This window comes from Colius striatus, chromosome Z, assembly GCF_028858725.1.
Source record: "Colius striatus isolate bColStr4 chromosome Z, bColStr4.1.hap1, whole genome shotgun sequence".
NCBI classification, from domain to species: domain Eukaryota; kingdom Metazoa; phylum Chordata; class Aves; order Coliiformes; family Coliidae; genus Colius; species Colius striatus.
Genome location: NC_084790.1, coordinates 73,118,342 through 73,144,103, shown reverse-complemented (window position 1 = coordinate 73,144,103; position 25,762 = coordinate 73,118,342). Strand labels below are relative to the sequence as shown.

Below are 25,762 nucleotides of genomic sequence, written 5' to 3'. Positions count from 1 at the left end.
CTAGCAGTAAAAATCCAAGCAGAAGTTACTGAAACATCTAAGAAGTTTGGAAGGAATTATTTTTTTTTGTTTATTATCTGTCTAATATGAGCTTCAGATTACAGAAAGCACTGAACTTTGTTTTGTTTGACTTATGTTGTAGAGATGGACTATCACTGTGTTCCTCTTGGGATCTTAGGAAGTGATGGAAATGTCATTTGCAATAGCCTGTCCAGCTTGGTTGTTTTCTAAGCCAAGAAGCATAAGTCAATAAGAATCCCTTAGACTCTTCCTAAGGCATATTCTGTCTGTAGAGAAAATCCATTTTCCTTATTGTATCTGAAGGAATATCTTTAGATATTCCTGCAAATCAAGTATAATGATGGTGCCATCCTATGTGACGAGTTTTCAAAGGTAGTATAATTATGCTATCATTGTAACACCATGATTTAAGAGAGAAAATTAAGATCAAATGATCAGTCCAGAGCAGTTGGAAACTGCAGGTGAAGTTTAATAACACCATTTAAATCCTTAAGGATTTAGTACAGACACTGCAAGTAGCAGAACTGACTTCTAAAAGTGACAAAAGGACTTTATTGACTGCATTAGCAGCATGTTTTGTTTTGCCCAAAATATCTGACTTCATCAACTTTATCCATTAGTAACTGTTAATCACAAATAATTCAGCATTCAAAGAGAAATGGGTTATATTGCTGATGGTAATGACATTTAGTGTTCATTGTCTACTTGTAGCCTTATTGCTTTGTAATTTCATAATACATGGGGCACATATTCAGCTGTTATAATATGGTGATTTACATAAAAAATGGACATAAGTTACAGAGCATAACAATAGCAATTGAATAGTTTTTGAGTGAGAAATTACAGTTGTCCTGGGAAACTATATATACGTAATAAATTATTGAGATTATTATTATTGTTTATATAAATGCCAGAAATTCTCTTGACTTTCTCACCGTTAGCTTATTGAGGCTTCCATTCTGCCTTTGAATAGAAGCTGTGAATAAAATTCTTATTTTCTCTATTACTTGTAATATATCCTTGTATTAAAATTGTCACTGGATAGGCAGTCACAATACAGTTCCTGCCAGTTATGGGGGAACTGTAACAGTGAATCAAACAATTCCTGAGAACAGCCATGGACTCTGTACTGTGACCATTTGTACAGTTCAGCAGAAAGATGATCCCTGCAGTGGGCCTGGGCTGGACCCCAAACTGCTCTTCTAGGCAATGCTCAGGCTCAAATAAGGGAGACAGCTTGGGCTGGGGACCATTTCCAGCAGCCTATTCCAGGAAGCCTCCTTTATTGGTAATAAAATTGTTTGGAAGTTTCTGGACTGAAATTACACCTGCACCTTGGGCAATGAGCCAGGGAAAGGCCTCTGAATGTTGCATTTACTAGGATAAAAACAACAAAAACAACAACAAAAGCTATGAGGAACAATAAGAACCTTAAGATTCTGTGATACTATGATTCTGTGATATGAAAACTATGTACTATGTATTGAGCAAAATATTTATGTTGTCCTTCCCATGTGTTTGTGGAGCCATGAATTGTTTTGCATATGCTTTGATTTATTTACCTAAGAGCTAAATTTTCACCTAGTGGTGTAAGGCTGGAGAGTGTATCAATCGGACCTCTTTTGTGGAGCATATGGAGGGGGAGTGGAGCACATGGAGCACTTGTAGCCGTACTTGCAACACTGGAGTCAGCAGTCGACAACGCAAATGCCTTGGGTAAAAACTAGTTCAGATTTCCACTGATTTCTGGACAGAATTTAAATCTACCATTAAGATATAGTTGTCCTATATGAAAACATTTCATTTTTAATTAATGTTGAAAAAGACTTAGCAGAAGAGGCACTTCAGGGTTTTTATTTTATGTAACAGTTTTCCTGTCTTCTGCTTCTATCAAAAACATAGATAACTTTAACGTGAGAATATAATTTTTTTTTAAGCTTCACCTGAAGAAGCAAGATGTGGAGCGTCAGTGTGTAATTCTAGTCTTTCATATTTTTCTTTGTAGAAAATTGACTTCTGTTTCACTTGGAGAGCCAGGGAGTTGTATTGCTGACAGAGATCTTTCTATCAGTTTCACAAACATTTAGATAGAATAGCTGGAAAAATGTTTAGATTCCATATCTCTTAAAAATGAAAACCTCATTCCATTGGATATAAAGAGAGTTTTACCATTGACTTGAATGGAGTCTGTTTCACCATATCTCAGTAGTCAACTAAAAGATGATTTCTTTTTAATGACTCAGTACTATATCTCTTGTTCATGGGCCTTTTATATACCAGGTGAAAAAGAAGAAACAGGCAGAGAAGTGGAAACAGTGTAGAGCAGAATGATGAAGATGTCTGTAGAGAAGACTAGAGTGGAGTGGAGTGGATTATTTAGGAAAATAGGACAGAAGGAGGAAATTAAGATAGATGTCTGACAGCATAACAGATTTGGGGGAAAAAGTTATTATGGGAAATACAGAGGATTGAAAAAGAAAAGTTTATATAAAGAAATGTGAGGAAAACTTAGATATGACTCTACAAAAGCATGTTAGTTTAACAGAAGCCTACATATGCAGAATGCTTTCATATTTTCTGCTGTCTAAATGCCACTTCCAGCTGTATGACTAAAAGCTATTTTTATAATTTAGGGATATATTAATTTTACTTTCATTCATTTTCCCAAGAAAAGTTCCAAATAACTAACTTAAATTTTTGCAATTCACTGCATTTGTTCATTAGGATCTGCAAGCATAACTGAAGCAACCAAAAAGAAATGAAGCATATTGTCTGAACTTCACAAAACAAAACTTGTAAAAAAAGAGGAAAAGTAGCAAATCCGCAGGTGTAGGTTTCTTTCAGTGGCGTCCTTGGCTCAGTCCAGCTGGAGAAAAATCAGCTGAACTGTATCAAAATTGCAGATAAAGTTCTTCTTACTGGGTGCTTCTACTAGTCCTAGAGCTTCTTTGGGGACAATTGTAAATTATGGCTTAGCATCCATGACTATATATAGTTAAACTGATACAAACAAAAGGCAGATATGTTTTGTTCTGTGACTTTGATTTTTTGTGATTTCTTAATGTTACATGTCAACAAAAAAACCCCAGCTATTTAAATTGAATTTGCATATAGCATAAATAGACTGTGCTGTGAGTTAGCAACAACAAAGCATGATATTTATGCCATCTTTTCTAGTTCAGGCGTTGGAGGAGAGTGCCACGGTCCCATGATGCAATATAGAGTATGTGAAAACCCTTCTTGTCCTACTGGCATGCCTGCCTTCAGGGACTGGCAGTGCCAAGCTTTCAGTGTCAGATCTTCATATCAGAAGCACGTGCACCAGTGGCAGGCTGTCATTGATGATGGTGAGTATAAACCACCTCCCGTGGTATTGTCATCTGCACATATGGCTTATAGCTTGCTGGCATTATTGTTGTTGATTAAGAAAGATGTGGTAAAAACTAAAGCAAATAAACCAACCCCAAGCCCATGACTTTTGGGAAGTCATTTTTATTTCATAGACAAGATCTGATGGTATTTTCACATGCTGTGAAATCTTTTGTCTTATATTCCTATTGAAATTTTCCTTCCTAATATGTAATGATTCCTTTTGAATGGAAATTAAATATCAGTTTGGTACTGTTAATCACAAAAATAGTATGAAATGACTCACAAATACTGTGGTCTGGAGAAATACTACATCATGAAGGATATCAATTACACTTAGAAAGCCAGAAAAACAATATAGATATTGTGAGCTTCTATTTTTGAGGAAGACGAAAGTACTGTCAGCTTAACACTTGCGTATTTCACATACCAGTCTTGGACTTTGGCAGAAATCCATATGTAGTGCATACTGCAAACTTGGATAAGATTTCCAGAAATTCTAACAGCTACTGCATGAAAAGACTAGGTATATTACATGCATGCTTCTGTATAACAAGTTTGCTTAGATACTGTACCATTAGAAGCACGCTCAAGAGGGAGTGTATTAATGTTAAGAGTGGTGTAAAATATCAGGAACTAGAAGACAAAATATTCTATCCAAGTTCTTGCTAGGAATTTAAACAGTATTGAACTGATTTTTTTCTAAATTGTTATGATAGAAACTATTTAATTATTTAATTATTAATTATTAAATTTATTTAATTAAAAAACAACCAAAAAAGAAAAGTACAGAAACTTCCTAACTTCAGCTATGAAAAAGTTAATTTGAGAAATTAATAAAATCATAGCAACTGGTAATAAAGAAGAGCCTGCAATGACACAGGAGTACTGTAAGTATTTTTTACAACATATTAAGTAGTTTGTTATTGCTGTGTATATTTAACTCCTGATTTTAAGATAATTATTTTACTGAATCCCCCAAAAAAGTGATTTTATTGTCAAGAACTTAATTTTATACATGTCTAGATTTTTTTCTTTAAAGACTTTTCTTGAGGTGTCCGTGATGTGCCCTTGTGGCCAAGAAGGCCAATGGCATCCTGGGATGCATCAAGAAGAGTGTGGCCAGCAGGTCAAGGGAGGTTCTTCTCCCTCTCTACTCTGCCCTGGTGAGGACTCATCTGGAGTCCTGGGTCCAGTTCTAGGCTTTCTGGCTTAAGAGGGACAGGGAACTTCTGGAGAGAGTTCAGTGGAGGAAACTAGAGCATCTTCCTTATGAGGAAAGGCTGCAAGAACTGGGACTGTTTACATAAGGGGACACTGTGGGGGGATCTCATTAAGTCAAATATCTAAATGGTAGATGTCAGGATGCTGGGGCATCCCTTTTTTTCTGTTGTATCTAGTGACAGGGCAAAGGGTAGTGGGAAGAAGCTGGAACAAAAAAAGTTCCATTTAAACATAAGAAAAAGCTATTTCACTGTGAGAGTGACAGAGCTCTGGCACAGGCTGCCTAGGAAGGTTCTGCAGTCTCCTTCCTTGGAGGTCTTCAAAACCTGCCTGGGCGCATTCCTGTGTGATCTGATCTAGGTGGACCTGCTTCTGCAGAGGGATTGGACTAGATGACTCTAAAGATCCCTTCCAACTTCTACCATTCTATAATTCCATGGTTCTTTGAAAACTTGGTACTATTTTCATTAGACTTGTATGTTAGCTTGTTTCATAGTAAGGAGAACTCTCTCCAGCTATTTTACATGTACTTATCTAGTGAAGTTGGTTTGGTTTGGTCTACTGCATTTCATTTTAGCGCAGGAATATTTTATTTGTATCCTAAGGGATTAAAAGGTTTCAACCTGTCTTTGAGTAATTCAGACATCTGATGAAAAATCTGGACACTTTTTCGTCTCATGTTGAGGAGTATGAATGTTACTTTCATCTAACTTTATTCTGAGAGACCTGATTGTCTTGAGCTGTCCATCAGGTGACACAAAAGTGGAGTCCAGATGAAGAGTTTCAGTATTATAGAAATATATTGTTCCCAAATCCTTAATTATTTGCACTTCTAGATTTTGGTAAACACTAATTTTCTTCCATGTGCAAAGTAGTTGCTGTATTTAAATGAAATCTTCCATGGTCTGTTGAAATTGTTGGGTATTTTACCATCTCTCTGAGTTCATTGTCCTTAAAATAATGTTTTGGTTGTTAATCTTGTATTCCTTTAAAAAAGGTTGATAACATGCTTAAAGCTCCCAGGGATCGTTGTTATTTGTATTTAAGGAGGGTAACAGGAATGCAGAAGACGCAAACTCAGGCAGAGACTGACACTTCTCAACTGGAAATGAGTTGTGTCTGTCATATGTTAGCAAAAGACATCACATCTCTTTGCACCAGTCCACCAAAAATTTCCAGAGACTGTCAATTTTAGTTAATTAAATGTACCTAGACTACTCTCAGATGTGTCAGTCTCAAGTCCAGCTCTTCTGCAATCTAAAAAAGTTGTTGCTTTCTGGAAATGGTCTTTTGCAGATGCCAGTCATGTCTAGACCAAACTAGTGCACATTAGCACATGAAAAACATTGTGGCATAGACCATTTTACAGTTCAGTTGCATAGACAGTAGAATTCTAGTTCCCATAAATGTTTCCTGGAACTGTTTAATTTACTAATAAAAATACACTCCAGGAATCTAGAAGTAAGTATGAAGTCAAAATGCTGTAGACTGTGTCCAAGTGAAATCAGCTTCAAATTTAGGATTGACTTTATCCTTTCAAAAACCAGCAACAGATTCAGGAAGAATTTCTGAGTCAGTACACTTGTGATTAAAGCTATGAAAATATCATGTCATTTTGTACTCAGTCAACCACTGAGAGGTGACCTAGTGTATTTTATTTTGTGTTACTTTGGCAACTGTGAAACAAACTTTATTGTTTGTAAATGATGACCATTAGGGATACACAGATACGTAGGATATAATTATTTTTTTAATTCTCTTTCAAACTAGGAAATATTTGGAGAATGTTTTAGAAATGTTATAGAAATTTCCTGAACTTGGTTAAGGTGTTAGAAAGAGTGTGTTCTCTTTTTTTGTCTTTTTTTTAATGTAAATCCACTTTGTAAATCCATGTATTTTTTTTCCTCAAAATGTCTCGATTGATTATTTTTCTCTTTGACCTCAATAGCGAGAAAACTTGCAAGACGTAAAGTTCATTTCAACCAGAATTGCAGTAGAACGAATGTGTAGATTAAAATCAAAATGTTCCAACAGTTGTGATGTGCATATTCTTCTTTGCAACAGTAAACATGAGTATTATATAGGCCAAGGTTATAGCACCAGTAGCACCAGAAAGAACTTGAGTTTTTCAAACATCTAAGAGAAGGTTCAAAATCTTTTTATTTTACTGTATTTAAGATGACTTGTCATGCTAACATGTATTCATGCCACACTGAGAAGCAAACATCGGTTTTAAAAGTAGTGTTGATAATGTTCTTTATTTGTTAAGCTTTTACCAATTTTGTGCTTTTTCTCATCAACTGCTACTGCAGAAAAGCCATGTGCCTTATTCTGTTCACCATCTGGAAAGGATCAACCTGTTCTTCTAACAGAAAAAGTGATGGATGGAACTTCTTGTGGCCAACATGGATTAGATGTCTGTGCAGATGGTAGATGCCAGGTATGAATTACTTGTTTTAAACCTGGATACGCAGGCACAAGTATGCTAGAGCATACATTTGTTACATGTGTTATTTCTTTGATAGCATGTTGCAATATACATGACCAAGATTGAATGACTCTTAGCTTTATAATATTGTAAGCTGATATTTAATATTTAAATATAAAACTAGAATATTATAAATAATAAATAAATTTAAATATTTAAATGTATTTTACTATTTAGATACAGTTAATATTTTAAGCTAATTTCACTCAGTGCATCTCAGCATGAAAAGCAGCTCATGAGTTAACTTGGGGAATGCATATCTGCAATGATAAGAATGATTATAATGAGCAGTTGCAGGGCAGAAAGTCAGTATATCTGATTTAATCTTTTCAGAGAACCTTTACTGAGTTAAGAAATTTTGACAGGAAGTGCAGGTGTGTATGTCGAATCCATCTTTCTCAACAGTACCGAATTTTACATTTAAATAAGCCAAGACCAGAGGAGCGAAATAACAGATAAAGCAGAGTGCTTCTACTGTTCTTGATCCCCAGCATTGATTTGGTTCATAGAAGTTCTTTTGTCACTCCTCATATGGAACCTCTTCTATATAAAAATGCCACAGGACTGTTTTTTCTTTTTGTCCACTTGTCATTGAACACATAGAATTGCGCAGAAAACCCAACCTTTAACACAGAAACAGCATTGCTAGATATGGTAATAACTTCAACTTATAGATGCGTGCATGCATGTATATTTGCATATAAATGCTTACCCGTATGTATAGTTATCTTTTTCAAATGACTATGTGCCACAAGAGGACTTTTACATACTTTACTGAATTGGACTTCAGTTCACTTGATAACAATTACACACAATCTTTATTATCATTTCATATCTGACTAATAAATACAAAAAAAACCCTTAAACCAAACTCACCTAAGAGTGAGTTGACTTCTTGGCATATCAGTGCTATATCTAAAGAGCTGGGTATTTAAATTTTGTAGATGTGCTAATTTGGATACACAACTCTTTGAATAATTGGGCTGTAACAAGTATTTTGAAATCTGTAGTTTTTATAGGTTGAAAAACTATAATATGCATAAAGTTAAGCAACAGTATTAACATGGTTTGAAAGGAGTGACTCCTTGATAGACTATGATTTCTCTTCTTAAAGGAACCCTTATTTTCTCTTTCATTTAGCTTTTATCTTCATTATTTATCAAACAATCTTGACATTTAATTGGTTTTATCAGATGCATTTATATGTGTATAAGATTACCTTGTCATAATTGCTCTAGACTTTAAAAGGCTTTTATTTCGTATCAGGCTAGTATATGGTATTAATTCTACTTTTTTTGTCAAGCTATGTCTGATATTTATTGATAGAAATGTGTCTGTCATAGTACTGTGGAGGTGCTCGATTAAACTTAATATCTGAGTGCTTTTTAACAAAACACAAATACTATATGTACTTAATATTCCAGATGTGTTTATGTCCTATTCAGAGTAAGACATAGGCTTGATATTTGACAGCACTTTGCCATTGTTAGTGTGCCAAACAACCTCCCATATTTTGAGTAGAATGCAGCAGAATTGCACATATTACTGTTATTTAGCAGTAGAACCTGTGGGATGTGTGTTGCACAGTGGCTCAGGAGTGCCAGAGATACTGAAAAGAGGTGGGAACCTGTTTGTGTTCCTCTTGGAGAACAGCTAGTAGAGTTAGGCAGCCATATAGGAAAAAGTGAATGCAACAATCTACATAAAATTGTAGAAAAAACATACTGTGACAGGGATTTCTGCACACAGACTAGTGCAGCCCTCATTCAGAGTTCTAGCTAGGTCATGTTCATTTGCTAGAGCATCTTGCAAAAAGGTGAGATACCCACTACTAAAGGCAGATTTAAGGAGAATGTAGGCTGTGTCTCAATAGCTTGATTTTCTTCTCCCGCAGAAATTTGGCTGTGATGGCATATTAGGATCTCTGGCTCGTGAAGATCATTGTGGTGTGTGCAATGGTAATGGAAAGTCATGCAAAGTTATTAAAGGTGATTTTAACCATACTAGAGGAGCAGGTAAGTCTGGTTTGTTTGTTTTTTTTCAAATACAGTTGTTTGCTTATAGCTGTGTGAAGTTATACTCTTCAAATGCCATAGATCTTCACAAGTACTTCAGATCTTCTAAGATAAGATATTTATGATAAGAATGCATGAGTATTTTTTAAATTTAATTGTTGTTAAGTTATTGCAACTTGTTTCAATTATAAAATCAAAGAATTATCTACTTTATCTTCCAATACTCATAGTATTTCATAGAAGAGCCTCATATTTTAAAGTCTTGATTTTAGTAAACAAATGTACTGTGAATTCATGTAGTGCTTAGATTCATTTAGTGTTCTTGAAAATAAATATCCAAATTCTGATCTGTTTCTGAAAGTAATATCATTAAACCAAGCCAGGAAGTGGGAGGACATAAAGCCGAATGTGTTTCATTATTCATTGTCTTATACGAGGAATAACATACCATAGAAAGCAAATAGATTTTCTGATGCAGAATGAACCTGAGATTTTTCAAACACTGCTGTGACCTATTCTTTGAATTAGAATAATTGACTGCCTTTGGCACAATAGTGTTGACAGAACAGAGTGTTGTAATCCTAATAATGTGCACCATGCACCATGTATATGTTCTCTCCAAGAAGTCTTTTCTTTGAAACAGCATTTGGCCAACTGTTTTCAGCATTTGTTCACCATTATACTTTCAGTTTCTTGAGTAGAAAATGTGGAGAATTTCAAGACAGTAAGTAAATCATATCAAAAACCACTGTAATTAGAAGCAGACACTTTATCTCTGAAAAATCAAGGACTTAATGCATTATAGACTGAAGTATAGTAATTAAAAAAAAATAGATGGAATCTTCAGATGTTTCTCACTAGTCCTCAACCTGAAGGTAATGCAGAGCAAGGATCCAAAACTACAGATCAGTCTGGAGGATTACAAAAACTGCAAAGAAGGTGGCTGCTAATAGAAATTACAATGTGTCAGGACTCTTTTATAGTAAATCTGAATATCTACACTTTCAAGTTTGATCAGGGTTCTCTGTTAATCCACAGTATTATGGTATTACCCTATAAACAACTGTATAAGTTATTTTCCTTCTCAAGAAGCTTCACTATCAACAATACTTAGAAAATTTTCTTAGTTCTTAAGGAAATTGCAGATAAATAATGCAGCTTTGCAACAATTTAATTTTACTGACAATTTAATGTCTCGGGATTATTTAGAAACTGTCATAAATCCTTGGTATTTTGTTATAGAACATTACATAGCTACAGAGAATAAGAACTTGCTTTTCTATCCACTTTTAGAAGTTCACACAGATAATTAGGTTTTTAGTTATTGATTGATGACATTCCTGTGTGCAGACTGTTTTTCAACTGCCATGCCTTTTTTTACCCCTTTTTACTTTAAGCGGGTTCCTTGGCAGCATGTCTTAGTCTCACACTCTAAGGAAGCAATTGTATTATAAAGCAAGTAACTTGTAAGTAGACTTCAAAACTAAAGCCATTCATAACAGTGTTTGGATGTGTCAAAGCAATGAGAGGGAGATGGAGCAGAAAACATTAAAAAGCAAAAAACAACCAAACTCAAAAATCAAACAGTGGAAGGATGTATGGTTTTTAGTGCCATATAATTTATCTCTACATTCTGAGTGAAGTTGGAATTGTTTTATGGTCATCTGGTGGTGATGATAACACTAAACATCTTGGCCAGAGAGAACTTCTCCTCGAGACCCAGTCTACCCAGCCTCAGTAGATCCTGTTATATTTGACTTTGCTGTACTCTTACCCATATATCATGGTTTATGTATTACACATAATGCACAGTTTCATAGCTTGTTTCATTTTGCAAGAAAGTTCAAACTTTTGCTATATAAATGATAACTTGTTATATTTAAAAAGCAAAATGGGGGAGAAGAAGTGAAAAATGTACGAGTTTCATTTTTCTATGCTTTTCTATTCAACTTGGGACATCTGGTCTCATATCTAGGTTATGTGGAAGCTTTGGTGATACCTGCAGGAGCAAGGAGAATCAAAGTTGTTGAAGAAAAACCTGCTCACAGTTACTTAGGTAAAAGTCGTATGTTTTAGCCTTCATGTTGTTCTCTCTACTAAAGAGTGATATTGTACTCTTGTAATTAAACAAAACTGAGTGGAAAAAAATCCATGAAGAATACATAATTCTTTTTTTTTTAGAAATAACAAAACAAAAGAATGTTTATAGCAACTTTCTTTGTATAGATTTTCTTTTGAACTTTTGTCCCATCTAATTTTGTTTAGAGAATGTTCAAAGAATATATTTAGATAATTTAAGAAAAGTTCTGCATACTTTAAAATTTTCATCTTTTCATAAGGAAAGTAACAAAGAAAGTATTTCACATTGTAACAAGTGAAAAAATATTTATGCTGAAACACACAATTATTTGATCTCAGACAACAAAAAAACCACAGTGACCAAAGTATAACAGATGATCAGCAAATTAAAACAAAAATTCTAACATTAAACTAAGAAAGCAGAAAAGTATTTATTTGCATTATTTTGAATTATCTGAATGCTATAATGGACAAATATAATCACAGTGAATGTTTGGGGTTTTTTTTAGTTCTTTCATTTCTTTGAAATTATCTTGCACTGGAAAATGTGCAAAAAAAAATTTTTTTTGTCTCTTAATGAGTTCCAAAGCTGTTGTATACGAAAAGGTTTAAGTCAATATGTGAAATTTCATAATTAGCACTGCTCTGTGCACTGCTTAAATTTAAACTGAGCAAGACTTACTGTGAGAAAAAGGACAACAAAATGAAAAATTCTCTGATTTGATTACTCTTCATAGTTCTGCTTATAAGTAATACTTACATTTGAAAAAGTTTTTGCCTGGGTTCTCAATACTTAAACTGAGAGAATGTAGTGCTAAATCTTAATAATGACAGTTTTTGCTTATCATGAGATCTAGCTATGCTAAGTTATCACAGAAGATTTAGATATCTTAATTTCATTGTTCCCTAATGGAGCATAGACATGGATTTGAAAGTGTCAAATCCACATCTGAAGTTTCATTGACCAATTTTCTAAATTTTCCAAGGTTTTTTTCCCTGTCTGTCTACTGTGTTAACATATGTCGGCGACAGAAATACTAATAATTTTTATATTTTAAATTTTTAAATGATTGTGTGCTGTTGAAGCAGATCTTCAGAGTTCTACCTGAACACCTCAGATATCTTTTCTATCTGAAGTGTAGCAACATACACCACATTAACAAAAGCTCTGGCATAGTAGAAGAAAATATCAGCTATAACTTCCAACTGCATTTACTGAATCAATTGATCTGTCAAGGTCTGTCTTGTGTCTTCTTCCATGTGGAAAGGTAGGAGCAGTGACGTAGCCAAATGTCAGGTATTCTTCCCCACTGAAAGTTGTGTGAGAACATGCACGAGAGATTGTGAATGTTCTTTCATCAGTATTCAGGAATAGGACTTATTTTAGCAGTATGTGGAGTGGTGTTTATTTAGTTTGAGTATATTTCCTAAAGCATATACTTCTTATTTTCAGAATTAGAACTCAAATTATTTTGAGGTTTATTGTTACTCACGAGGCTGTGTTCATTGACATTTACTTTTAAAAAACTATTTTAAGAACAGCTATAAAAAAGTTGTTTCAAGTGTTATCTGGATTCCCATAGTTAGAGGTAATTCCTTTTCTGTCAATTTTCATTTATATTTGACAGATATTAAAAAGTTTTTCCAAAAATAGTTCTTAATGTAGGATGTAAAAAGGAAGATTAAAAGATTAAAGGAAGATTTTTTTGTATAAGAGATATGTTAGGCTTTGATACAGAGCTCATTCATGTGACACTTGTTTAATAACATGACAGATCCAGGCCTCATAATTAATTAATAAGACTGGTTTTAATGGTTTATAACTATACAAATGGACCATATCCTTAGACTAAGTAATTTATAATTTCAAGGGAATCCAGTTGAAGACCTCGTCCCATAGCAGAGACCAGAAACAACTGAGAATAAACTTGTTTTGCTTTAATGCCTAGAAGAGCACAGAAGATGGCTCATAGGTAACACCATTTGAAACCATTCTACATCAAGATTAAACAAACGCCTTCTATATAAAGAAATGGATTGACTTTGCAGAGCTGGCTTTGCAAATCAGCAGTGAACAGATTAAGTGCTTATGGGTAAAAATTACAGGCCAAGCAAACAAAGGAAACTTTGTGATTAGTATTTACTACAGTCTGCCTGACAAAGGTGACCCTATTGATAAAGCCTTAGTTCAACTATAGGAAGCATCAGGCTTGCAGGCTCTGATCCTGCTTGAAGACTTCAACAACCCATCATTAGCTGGAAAAAAAGCACAGCAAGCTATAAACAGTCCAGGAGACTCTTGGGGTACATTGAGGATAAAGTGATAGATAGCCAAAACAGAGAAACAGCATTACTGGGCCTTATTGGATGCTTATCAACACGGATGAACTATTGAGAGGCCAAGACTGATGGCAGCCTGGGCTACAGTGATCACACCCTTGTGGAGCTCATGATCTTGAAGGATATGGTGCCAGTGAAGACTAAAGGCAGGACTCCAAATGTTTGAAAGCAAACTTTGAGTTGTGTAAGGAATTAGTGGATGGGACCCTCTGGGAAACTGCCTTAGGGATAAAGGAGCAGAACAGAGCTCTCAGAGCCTTTTTTCCAAGATTGAAAGCGCTCTCCATTCCTGTATGGAAGAAATCAAAGTAAGGCAGGCAGAACAGTTAAGGCATGGCTAAGTAAGGACCTCCTGGTCAAACTAAAGTGTAAGAAGGAAATGCATAGACGGTGGAACCAGGGACATGTATCCTGAGAAGAATATAGAGATGCTGCTCAGAATTCTAGGGATGCAATCTGGAAACCTAGGCCACAGTGGGAGCTGAATTTGACAAGGAAAGCAAATGTCTTCTACAGGTATGTTAGTCAGAAAAATGTGTACACACACACACACAAAAACACACCGTGATAAATAAGACAGGAGAACTAACGACAATGAACATGAAGAAAGCTTTTTTTATGCCTTTGTTTCAATGGTAAACACTTTCTCACATCTCTCAGGTCCCCGAATGTCAAGACAGGGACTGATGGAATGAAGTCCTTCCCATCATAGATGAGGTTCAAGATCACCTTAGGAACCTGAACATGTATAAGTATATGGGACTTCATGGGAACTGGCATATGTTGCCAAGACACTTCCTAATGTATTTGAAGACATGGCAGTCAAAAAGACTTTTGTGTTCTGAATTTTCTTCCTAAGATATATTACTTTTTACAGAAAATCCTCTTCTATCTATGCTTAAAGAATCAAAGCTAGACTGCCTGAATCCAAGCCTAACTTTTGAGCTTGCAGATACTATTTCTTACTGCATCTAACTCCAGTGACTCAAGTGAGTTTTGCTTTCTGAAAGGAGAAAATGCAAGATTTGGCATATTTCTATAACCTAGGTCAGAAAATCCAGTACCTCACACATTTAAAGACAAGACAAAATGGTGAAAGATCTGTTGTTCTCCAGGGAGAGGATGCTGCTCCATCTGAGCAGCATGACCCGGCTGGACCTTGACAGTTTCAAATACATTTGTTTTGTTTCTCCACAGTGAAGTGATTGTCCCTTATAGTTTAAACACTAAATAGAAATTAATTATTACTAATAACAGAATGTTCAAACATGAAATACCAATTTAAAATCTTGTAAAATCACTCATTATTTTTAGTACAGGGCTGTTCTAACACCATTAATGGATTTTATGTAGCCTTAACATTTATTACACAGAGCTGCAGTGGTACACATCAGTGGTGTCTTACGCAATTGGATTTCTGTCAAACCATAGACCTATTGCCATTGTTTGCCATAGAAACAAAACATAACAGTATAAATATGAATAGGAGAGAGGATGATTACAGTAGTGACTCACATTAACTTACAACTTTAAAAAATAATTTTTGGACAAGGCTTAAACTGTTGAAGTTCTCTTACAACAGTCTGGTGCCAAACATGCAATTTCAGTAAAGTGGAATGTATAAAACTTCTTGTCCAGAAGGTGACTTCAAGTATATTGTACTTCACATGATTATTCAGGCCTGATCTGAACAAAATAAAATAAAATAAAATAAAATAAAATAGTATTACATCCTTCACAGAGGAATCCATTCCATTTACTACAGAAAACGAATGTAAAATCCTGTGTTCTCAATCTATGAAATATAATGGTTTAGAATATAAATTATACCAGCAAGAAGAATAATTCAGAGTAAAAATATCAAGCTTTTCCTGTTTGTTAATAGTATCAAATTAGGTGATGAAAGTGTATAAAATAAGTCTTTAGGTAGGATATATAAAGTAAGTATTTAGGGTGTATTGTCATATTCTAAGGCTGAGAAAAAGCATATATGTCAATTAGAGAGGAAGGAATTCACTTAGAATTTTTTTTAAGTTTAAGCCCAATTCTGCAAATCCTGAAGGGTGTCTAATGAAAATTTTATTTCTCATGCCTTTATGGATTATAGAAATGAGAATAGAAGACAGTTTCTTTTGCCATAAATCAATTCACTGATCAAACTATGAATTATGCCTGTCAATCTCTTCAGTAGTGAAAACACTGATGTTACCTTCAAGTAATGTTAAACACACATGGTTTTGGCAAGCATTCCTTCCAGAAAATGTTTGTGAATCATGTTCTAGTAGAAGTTCATGTATAGTAGGGTTCATAAGTATCTTTGCAAAGAGAGTTACGCGATTTCACCTGTTAAATTATCTGAAAAGGAAGTAAAAGGAGGTCCAAATGACTACTGAACAGACACCTTTTATGTTGGGTTTTTTTCATATATTTTGCAGCTCTTCGAGATGCTGGAAAACAGTCAATCAATAGTGACTGGAAGATAGAGCATTCAGGAACCTTCAATATTGCTGGTACCACTGTTCATTATGTTCGGAGAGGTCTCTGGGAAAAAATATCAGCCAAAGGTCCCACAACATCACCTTTACACTTACTGGTATGACAATATGTATTGAGTTATTTTACCCGATTCTTATCATATGTGATAACTGGTATTTTTTTTTTCCATTCTTAGGAAGATAATGACATCTATGTAAGATAAACTTGCTTTTATATATGCATACACCTGCTTATGCATATAGAACTGTCATCCCACTTCTAAAAAATGCATGCAAATCCAACAATGATCTTTACGTTGTTGAGGCAGGATGGAAGGTTCCCACAAACATCATTAAAAGATTATATGTCACTTAAGGGGAGAAATTCAAATTGCTACCGGATATTTTTTATCCTGGCTGACTATAGCACAGTATCACCATTTTGGAATTACAATCACCAAGTTGTTCGTGAAGAAGCAGGGTTTTGGTACATTTCAATGTAGCAGCAGAAAAGTTGATAGCCACCAAAAAGATTTAGAGATAGCAAGGAAATACTCCGCAATTAAAAACACTTCAACAGCAAGAAATTGTCTGGTGTATCTAAAATAGTTTTAAACCTGATGCATCTAGGAAAGATCTCCTCTGTTTAAGAGTATTGGAATCAAAGGATATAATCATGTTCCAGATTTCTGGTGAATTTTGTTTACTTGTTTCATGAGGAAAGTTTTTCAACCTTTATGTCAACTAGAATAATTGTTCGCATTATCTTGTTTTATATAACCTCATTAATTTCTTCTACAAAATCTGTTTAGAAGAGTTGAAGAGCTATAAAGTTAGTCTGCTAAGCTTTTCAAGATTATCCCCTCACAGTTTGGAGTTTGTCTTCCACAGTATCTGTGTACATAGGTAGCTGTTCCTTCTCTGTATATTGCAGGTACTGCTCTTCCATGACCAGAGCTATGGTCTGCACTATGAATACACAATCCCACTGGATCTTCTTCCTGAGAATCAGAGCTCTAAAGTACCAGAGCCTCTTTTCATGTGGACTCATTCTGGCTGGGAGGACTGTGATGCTGTATGTGGAGGAGGTAAAGGAAAAGAAACATGGACAAATAGACACACGTATATATTAAAAAGATATATGTATATACAGTATGTATGGATATACACAATACAAATATGTGAATTTATACAACATGCATATATATTTATATAAACCGTGTATATATATATATATATATATATATATATATATATCTCTCAATTAAAACACACAATGTGTTAATATTTAAGTATCTGATGTGTATTTAAGTGCTGTATATTTAATAGTAATATCTCATTGTGGCTTATATGATTCCATACAATGGTGGACGTACCTCAGTCTCTTGCGTTTTCATTATATTAAAAAATAATGGTAACTCTAAGAGAAGATTCAAACTAAATAAAATAGAAGAAGACAGTAGGGAAGGAAGAAAATCGAAATTAGCAAAGCAAATTCAGAACACAGTTTCCAAGCAGAAGTACAAGTGCAAGAGCTAGAACAAGAATAGAGAGTTCGTATTTATTCTACTCTGTATTTGGAACTATTAAAGATAAATGATCTGTAAAAGATATTTCAAACTATAGAAAAGCTGAACCCCAGTCTCAGATCAAATATGTACAGTTAGTAACATGAGTTGAAGATGGTCCAGAAGTATATGGAACAAATAGTACAACACCAGATATTAGTATGCTGATATGATATTTTTCCTATGTTTATGTTTATAAACCATAAAAACATTAATTTGGAAGAACAAAATATGATCAAGAAAACAAATACTTGAACATCAACAGCATCCATGTAACAAAATTCTTTAAAACTACTGTTTAAAAGGTAGTTATTCAAATAGATAATTACACTAAAAAACCTACTTTGGAGGGTTTTTAAATGAATGCAACCTATAGAGATGTGTTCATAGCTTGTGCAGTTAGTCAGACTTACATTATGAATACTATATTTATTTTTGATACCTGTTTTTCTTGCTTATAACCTTGACAGTCGTGGTTGCTCTGATCAATTCTGAAAACTGCTGTGCACCTTGTGATTGAGTAAAGGGTGGAAACACTTACTTTCTTACAACAGAAGCATAAGGAACACAGTGGTCTAGCTCCTTTGACTCTATGAACAATCCTGGTGTCATGACAGGTTATTGTAGTTTCCATAAACATGCTTTTTGTGGTTTGGTAAGAAAGCTTCTTCAATGAAGGTATTTTGTACATGGTACTAGTAGCATCCTCTGTTTCTTAGCAGTGTATTCCTATTCACTTGGAATACTCATGCTTTTTACAGTTTCCTGAAGTATTTTTAGAATCATTTTAATGCTACCACAATCTCACATTGCCCCAAATATTTCTAAAATTACCTTATCATCTGGAGAAGTCTTAAAAGGCAATATGATGGTAATTTAGTCTGCACTAATGCTTAAATAAATATCTAAGTGGTTTATGGCATTTATTTGTCGTGTTTTTGTGTTGTAACTGGCCTTTACTTTATATTATTGTCTAAAATAGCTGCGTTAATACAAAATTCCATAAAAGGCACTTTTACTGCCAATATTCTGAAATACAAGTCAATGATTTTTCTTACTTTGACAAAACTATTTTAGCTGTTCTTTTAGTTTTTGACTGAAATATAAAGCAATAATAAAGTTAAAATGCTGCAGCTTTTACCCAGTGTCAGTATTTTTGTTTCAAATTTTAGAATCAATATTTTGATGAATCTAATTAAAGAATATAACAATTGTCAATAGTTCTACTCAAATGTTCAGAATGTGTGTCAGAATGAAACTATTGATGAAGTCGTGCAGTTTCATGCAGATTTCTGTATGTAACTGATCTGCGACCTCCTGTGTTGCAGAAAAGCTTTATGTGGGAGAGAATATGAATACAGAGGTGTGTATGTAAACGTAGAAAGAATTGTCAAACATTTCACATGCTCTCTGTGATGGATTAGTTGCATGTGCTCTCATGTACACAGGTACTGTGTAAAATGTCACCTGTGGACAGACACATAAAACACATTTATAACTGAACTGCTCCATCCGGAGACACATTTTTGACCACTGGTGAACACTGCATGCTTAATTCTGCCCAGCTCCTGCACACACACTGTTTGTCCATTAGAAACAGTGTTAAAACATAACCCTAGGAACAAATGGTTACAAATTACTTCCTACTACTTAAAGCCCTTAATTCATGGCTTGCTAGTTTTTTGAAAACTGGGCTTTGGTGGTAGGTATTATGTTAGATTCTGATTTCTCATGCCTCCAGCTTCAAGAGACAACAACCCCAACCCCCCCAGCAGGTCAAGATTTCTGTGCACGACATGCACTAGATCTCTACAAACAGTATCCAACTTCCTAAAAGGTTTCCCTACAGATCGGTTACGTGGCCTCTTTAGTGTGGAATGGTGCAGGCTCCTTACTGCAGGCTGCATGTGCCAGTTCCCTTTAGCTGAGTGCCAGCCACACCTGCGAGTATACTGCTAAACCAGGCAGAACTAGCAAACTTGAGCAAGACAGATTTGGGATTTGTCATTCCTCTCCTGATTGTATGTATTAATTAACAACCATACTTTTCAATGTAATTTTAATTCCAGCTTTTCTCAGGAGTTGACAAAGAAACAATTATTTGAGTAAGACTACGGATTTGGTCTATGACTGGTTATAAGGAGTAAAGCAGCAAAACTCTGTTGATAGATGTATGTAAAGATTGGATTAGGAAATCCTATTGTTCTCTGCAAACTTGAATATCTTTCATAGGCTCCTTGCTAGCCCTGATTTTCGTGTACAGGTTTTACAGTTCTTTTAGCTAAACTGTACATGAAATAGCTGTATCTGACAAAGATACCTTTGTTAGTGCTTTTTAAACAAAGTTGCATATTCCTGGTTTCCTCACATACCTGCTTTATTTTTTTACTAGGTGAAAGAAAGACAACAGTCTCTTGCACAAAAATTATGAACAAGAATATCAGTCTTGTGGATAACAAGAAGTGCAAATATTTAACAAAACCTGAACCACAGATCCGCAAGTGCAATGAGCAGCCATGCCAGACCAGGTAATATTCATTTGATTAAATTAAACTGTAAGATCTAGATGCAAAAATCTTAGCAGCTAAGAGAGATTAAAGCCTCTGGCAATGAATGTGCAGTAAATACATACATTCAAAAGGTTATAAATGCAAAATGTAGGGAAAACAGAAGCACTAGCTGTTGTTTCTCCTGAGGTTTAATGAAAGAGAGCCTTAAACCCTGTGCCTAAATCACTTCTTATTCAATAAAGTAGCATATTACTTTGAACAGGCAGTATTCTTCTAGACTGATGTGTACTATGAAATGGAAATTTAAAGTACTGTTTATTATTTGTCGTGGTCTTACCCCAGACAGCAACTAAGCACCACCAGCTGTTTGCTCACCCCCCCACACACCCACTTCACAGGATGGAGAGAACTGGAAAAGAAAACGAAACTTGCAGGTTGAGATAAGAACAATGTAAAGTCTAAACTAAAATATAATAACAATAATAACAATAAAATATTATAATAGCTGAGAGAAACAAAACACAGGAAAAGACTAGATGTATAAGGCAGTGTCTCACCACTCATTGACTGATGCCTGAGCTGTGATCAGTTGGTCCTCTCCAGCCCACTCCAGTTTGTATACTGGGCATAGTGTTCTTTGGTCTGGAATATCCCTGTGGCTAGTTCAGGTCAGGTGTCCTGGCCAGGCTACCTCTAAGCTTCTTGTGCACTCTTAGCCCACTCACTGGCAGGGCAGGACAGAGTGAGAAGCAGAAAAGGCCCAGACTTTGCAAGCAGTGCTCAGCAATAACCAAAATATTACTGTATTATCAACATTATTTTCAATGTAAACCCAAAACACAACCCTGCAGCAGCTACTAGGAAGAAACTTAACTCCATCTTGGCTAAAATCAGGACATTTGTATAAGGGTGGATATAAGCCTATGCTTTTAATTAATGCTATATTTCAGTGTTGCATTCAGTCAAGGCTTTTCTCCTTTAAAAAGCTCTTAGTAATCTCTGGATGCGCCAAATAGTAGGGAAGTGAATAAATGTTAATCAAGTTTTCTACATTGGTGCAAGTTGAAGTATAAAGGGCATTCCCCTTGCTCCCCACTCTCCCCTCATCAATTGGTATGTGGATCAATAGGCAGAACTATACTTTGGTGGTGGAATGGTGGAAAAAGCAAGGAGGAATTTTTTTTTTTTTTTACTCTCAATTTCACCCCTGGAAGCAGCTGTAACATTCAGCCTGTGCCCTGCAAAGCCCACCCCATTTGTTGTCTCTGCAGCTGGGCTAGCAGCAGGTTACTCTGGTTGGCCAGGCTGGCAGTGACCTATTTAAGAGTTTGCCAGCTTCTTTACATATGGCAGCTAAGAATTATGACTAAGAAGTCTGAATGTTTTGTGAACTCAAATATCTGCCGCCTTGCAAAGGAAGGGGAGAGCAGGAAGCAACAGTTGACTAGTATCCCCAGGAGTAAGCACTGGGATAGGCAGGTCAACTGCAGTTGTCTGGAGGAGAGCTAGATGCTGTTTTTAAAGAAAATAATACAAAGTAAATTAAATACAAATATTGTTGCAGGAAGTATATAAAATGAACCAGAAGATGTAGCTTTCTTGGAAACTGATAAAATGCAAGGTATGATACATTTTAAGTAAGACCAAACCACTGAAGTTTGGGCTCACTCAGACTAGAGCATTGCGCTTTTAGGAATTATTTGTATTTCAGTATATATATATATACCTGAGCAGATCTTTATTTTACTAATGTCACTGTGCACTTAACAGATAGAAATGCATATGGGAAAGAATAACCTATATTACCAGGACAGATCAGGGAATGGACACTAAGAAAGTAGTATAAGGGAAAGGGACCTGGGAATCTTGTTGACAGCAGGATGACCATGAGCCAGCAATGTACCCTCATGGCGAAGAAGGCAAATGGCATCCTGGGGTGTATTAGAAGGTCTATGGGCAGTAGGTCGAGAGAGGTTCTCCTCCCCCTCTACTCTGCCCTTGTGAGACCACATCTGGAATATTGTGTCCAGTTCTGGGCCCCTCAGTTCAGGAAGGACAGGGAGCTGCTGGAGAGAGTTCAGCGCAGGACCACAAAGATGAAGGGAGTGGAGCATCTCCCTTATGATGAAAGGCTGAGGGAGCTGGGGCTCTAGCTTGGAGAAGAGGAGACTGAGGGGTGACCTGATTAATGTTTACAAATATGTAAAGGGCAGGTGTAAGGAAGATGGAGCCAGGCTGTTCTCAGTGATGCTCAGTGACAGAACAAGGGGCAATGGGTATAAGCTGGAACACAAGAGGTTCCAAAGAAATGCAAGTAAGAATTTCTTCACTGAGTGTGACAGAGCACTGGAATAGGCTACCCGGATGGGTTGTGGAGTCTCCTTCTTTAGGGACATTCCAAACCCACCTGGATGAGTTCCTGTGTGATCTACTCTAGATGGTCCTGTTCTGGCAGGGGAAGGTTGGACTAGATGATCTTTCGAGGTCCCTTCCAACCCTTAATATTCTGTGATTCTGTGAAATGGAATAGTCTGATCTTCTGAGTCACTGTCAACTATACATTTTCTATGTTCTGTAAGTTTTTTGGCTTATTAAATGCAACATTTTAAATGTTGCTGATCACTATTCAGAGATACTGTGCTGAGAAATGTAGAAAGATATTACAATCCTTAACATATGTCCAGGTTTTAATACAGTGTTGGTGATTATTACAAAACAAATAGTTAGCTTTCAACAGAAATGTAAATAAAGTATATGCTTGCATATCTAGTTCTTATTGGCACTTTGAGAAGTATCTTAAACTCTATTGCATTATCTTGGCAGACTGTGATTTGTAAATTGACTGATAATAAAAAAACTTAGTTAAATGTTTTATTTTCTTACCACAAATGTGTGATAAAAGGTTGGAACAGTTTTCTTAAGTCTCAGTTTCTTAAAAACTCTGCTATGCAATCTAAGTCTCCTGGGATACACTTATGTGCTTCACCAGTGGCAAAGCTCTTCGACTTTTAAGGGCACATGGCCATAGTCTGGAGCTGCAGAATATTTTTGGAAAATCATGTTCTAGAATGATTACTCTCCAGGTATGTGGGCCCTGCGAAGCATTAGCCCTATTTGCTGCTGAGATGTAAATCACACAACCTGAATTAGGCCTGACCCTGAAGAACTTGAAGAAACGTGAGCTTTTATACTTCCTCCAGAGCAAAAAGCCTTTTGCACAGGACTGATTCTGTGTTGGAACTAGGTATTTTCAAGGAATGCTGGACTTTACACTTATGGCATGCATTTGAACTATAGATAGTCATAAAGATAGCTTATATTTTGGATAATATATTTTGGACCTGTTCTAATTGGAATTATAATAAAGGGAAGTACTCAGTAAACATAGGGACAATGGGATGAAGAATGAAAATATATAAACATTAGCACCTTATAAAATGTAAAATACGTTGTAAAAGTATATTATACTAATAAATAGTCCTTTAACAAAGTGGAGTTAAAAGGAGGCAGAAACTATACAGATATGTCTTGGATGTGATTACTGGTAAGCAAAAGAGTTAAATTATGTGATGGTACTTTTCTATTCCTGATTTCTTGTTACTGCGTTGCCTGTATTTCTTTGCAGGTGGATGATGACAGAGTGGACTCCGTGTTCAAGGACCTGTGGAAAAGGGACCCAGAACAGACAAGTAGCCTGCACACAGCAGCTCAGAAATGGCACCCTGATCAGAGCTAGGGAAAGGGATTGCCTTGGGCCAAAGCCTGCTTCTGCACAGCGCTGTGAAGGCCAGGACTGCATGACTGTGTGGGAGGCAGGAGTCTGGTCTGAGGTGCTGCATTTGTTTATACAAATAGTCCATAGTGATTATTTATGCCTTACTATTTTCTGGGAATACTATTTTTTTTTCAGCACAGCCTAATGATTTTCACGGTCTTCATGAAATGATTTGGCAAAAGGAACAGGGACTAGGAAAACTAGCCATGTAGAACTGCTACATTTTACTATGTTAATGTCCTGTAGCAGTTTCTTTTGGCCAATTTCCAAGCACGTATAATCAAGCATGTCATGAATGTAGTAGTAGGTATCTAGGGGTAAATGGAAATAAGGCCATCACTTCCCAGCTACGAGACCTTGGGTTCAGGGTCAGGACATCTTTGACATGCTTTTGTACCAGAGAATATTGATCAGCAGATGTTTGCTGCCATTCTTCTTCAGAGAATCAATGAAGGGAGCTGCTTGCAAAAAAGGACATTTCCTTCCCTTCCTCTCTTTTTTCACCTCTTCTTCCCAGAACAGCACAAACAGTGGGCAAAAGGGTTGACAGAAAGCACAATTTCACATGTGTTGCATCATGAAGCATTGTCATAGAATGTAATTATTATTCAAAAAGCTTTATTAATTAATTTCAGATCATTCAATGTGCAAGTCCATTTGGATTTCTTCTTCTAAAAAACTATACTACTTCTAAAAGTAACTGTGGAGGAGGAATGGTGGTTTTGTCACTGTCATATGGATAAGCTGAAGGGGTTTATTTGGCGCTTTTTATCTCCATTAGAAAAGCACAGGAATTCTGATTACCTCCTACACCAGAAGCTGTGCTATGGGTCCCTCCAGGTTCAAAATATAGATAGCAGCTTCTAAATGTGGGTACAGTCCCTTCTTTGGGTTCCTCTGCTCAGCAACACTTCTTGATGCCCAAGCAAAAAAGAGCTAAAACACAGAGAATGCGTTCAAAGATGAGAAATAGGTTCTAAGGTAGATGGAAGAGAAGCAAACAGCAGCAGTTCATGGTTTGATACATAGAGGTTTATAATGGATCGGTTGATTTTGAAGAAAATGGTATTCATTTACAGAGATGCAAGAAAGTAACTCAGATTGTTTAGTTGACTTATTGTACTTGAGAGATGAGAAATAAATGAGTATGTTTTTGTTGGAAGCAATAAGCGTATTTTGAAGAGTGAGGTGTTTCCCATGGCCATTCCTACTGTCACCATTGTATTGGAAGCTAGCCATTATTGCTTCCTGCAGTTACAAGCACCTTGGGAAAGGAGAGTTTTGATCTGCAAGCAGTGGGATGATCAAAAGCAGTGATAATGTTTTGAGAAGGAAATGGCATCATTTTTGGCACTATAAGTGGGAATGATGGAAAAACCCATAGATTAAGACCTTCTGTGAAACTTGAAGAGAGTTTTCACGTGCTGTAAATGCAGTTACTTTGAATTTTCAGATTCAGTCTGGATTCTTATGTAGTTTTAGAATATTTACTTTTCCATTTGAACTTTTTGCTCTCAAAAAGATCTATTAGACAATAGCAGATGAGATGTTTTTCTGAAGTTGTGTCATGTTTTATTCTTATGAAGATTGTTTAGATTTTCCATCATTATTTCCTTTCATTCACAGTACAAATATTGCCTAGTTTTTTCAGTGTAATGTTTCACATTCACTTCATCATAACTTCTCAGACTTTTTTTTTTTTATCCAAAAGCCTAGTTTTTCCTTAAGCAAATAGTTTTTTATCTAATTATATATTTTTACCTGAAAATGCAACAATTATCATACTGACTCCTAAAGAATTTGTGTTCCATTGTTAGTTATTAACAAATTCTGTCTGTATGCAAATTAAGATTGGAAGTCAGGAAACCACTGAAGTCTTTAATTATTTTTGTTAGCCTG

The 25,762-nt window shown here is 35.6% G+C and overlaps 1 protein-coding gene across 1 annotated transcript in view; it reads left to right on the top strand.

Moving 5' to 3' along the window:
• The window catches only part of ADAMTS19 (ADAM metallopeptidase with thrombospondin type 1 motif 19), a 151,090-nt gene that overhangs the window by 103,805 nt on the left and 21,523 nt on the right, over positions 1 to 25,762 (top strand). Inside the window, exons 12-20 of the mRNA XM_062018562.1 lie at positions 1,607 to 1,737; positions 3,199 to 3,368; positions 6,927 to 7,054; positions 8,997 to 9,117; positions 11,093 to 11,173; positions 15,972 to 16,129; positions 16,945 to 17,098; positions 19,971 to 20,106; positions 23,714 to 23,918. Coding sequence (XP_061874546.1) covers positions 1,607 to 1,737; positions 3,199 to 3,368; positions 6,927 to 7,054; positions 8,997 to 9,117; positions 11,093 to 11,173; positions 15,972 to 16,129; positions 16,945 to 17,098; positions 19,971 to 20,106; positions 23,714 to 23,918 — 1,284 coding nt within the window. The remainder of the gene's footprint in view (positions 1 to 1,606; positions 1,738 to 3,198; positions 3,369 to 6,926; positions 7,055 to 8,996; positions 9,118 to 11,092; positions 11,174 to 15,971; positions 16,130 to 16,944; positions 17,099 to 19,970; positions 20,107 to 23,713; positions 23,919 to 25,762) is intronic.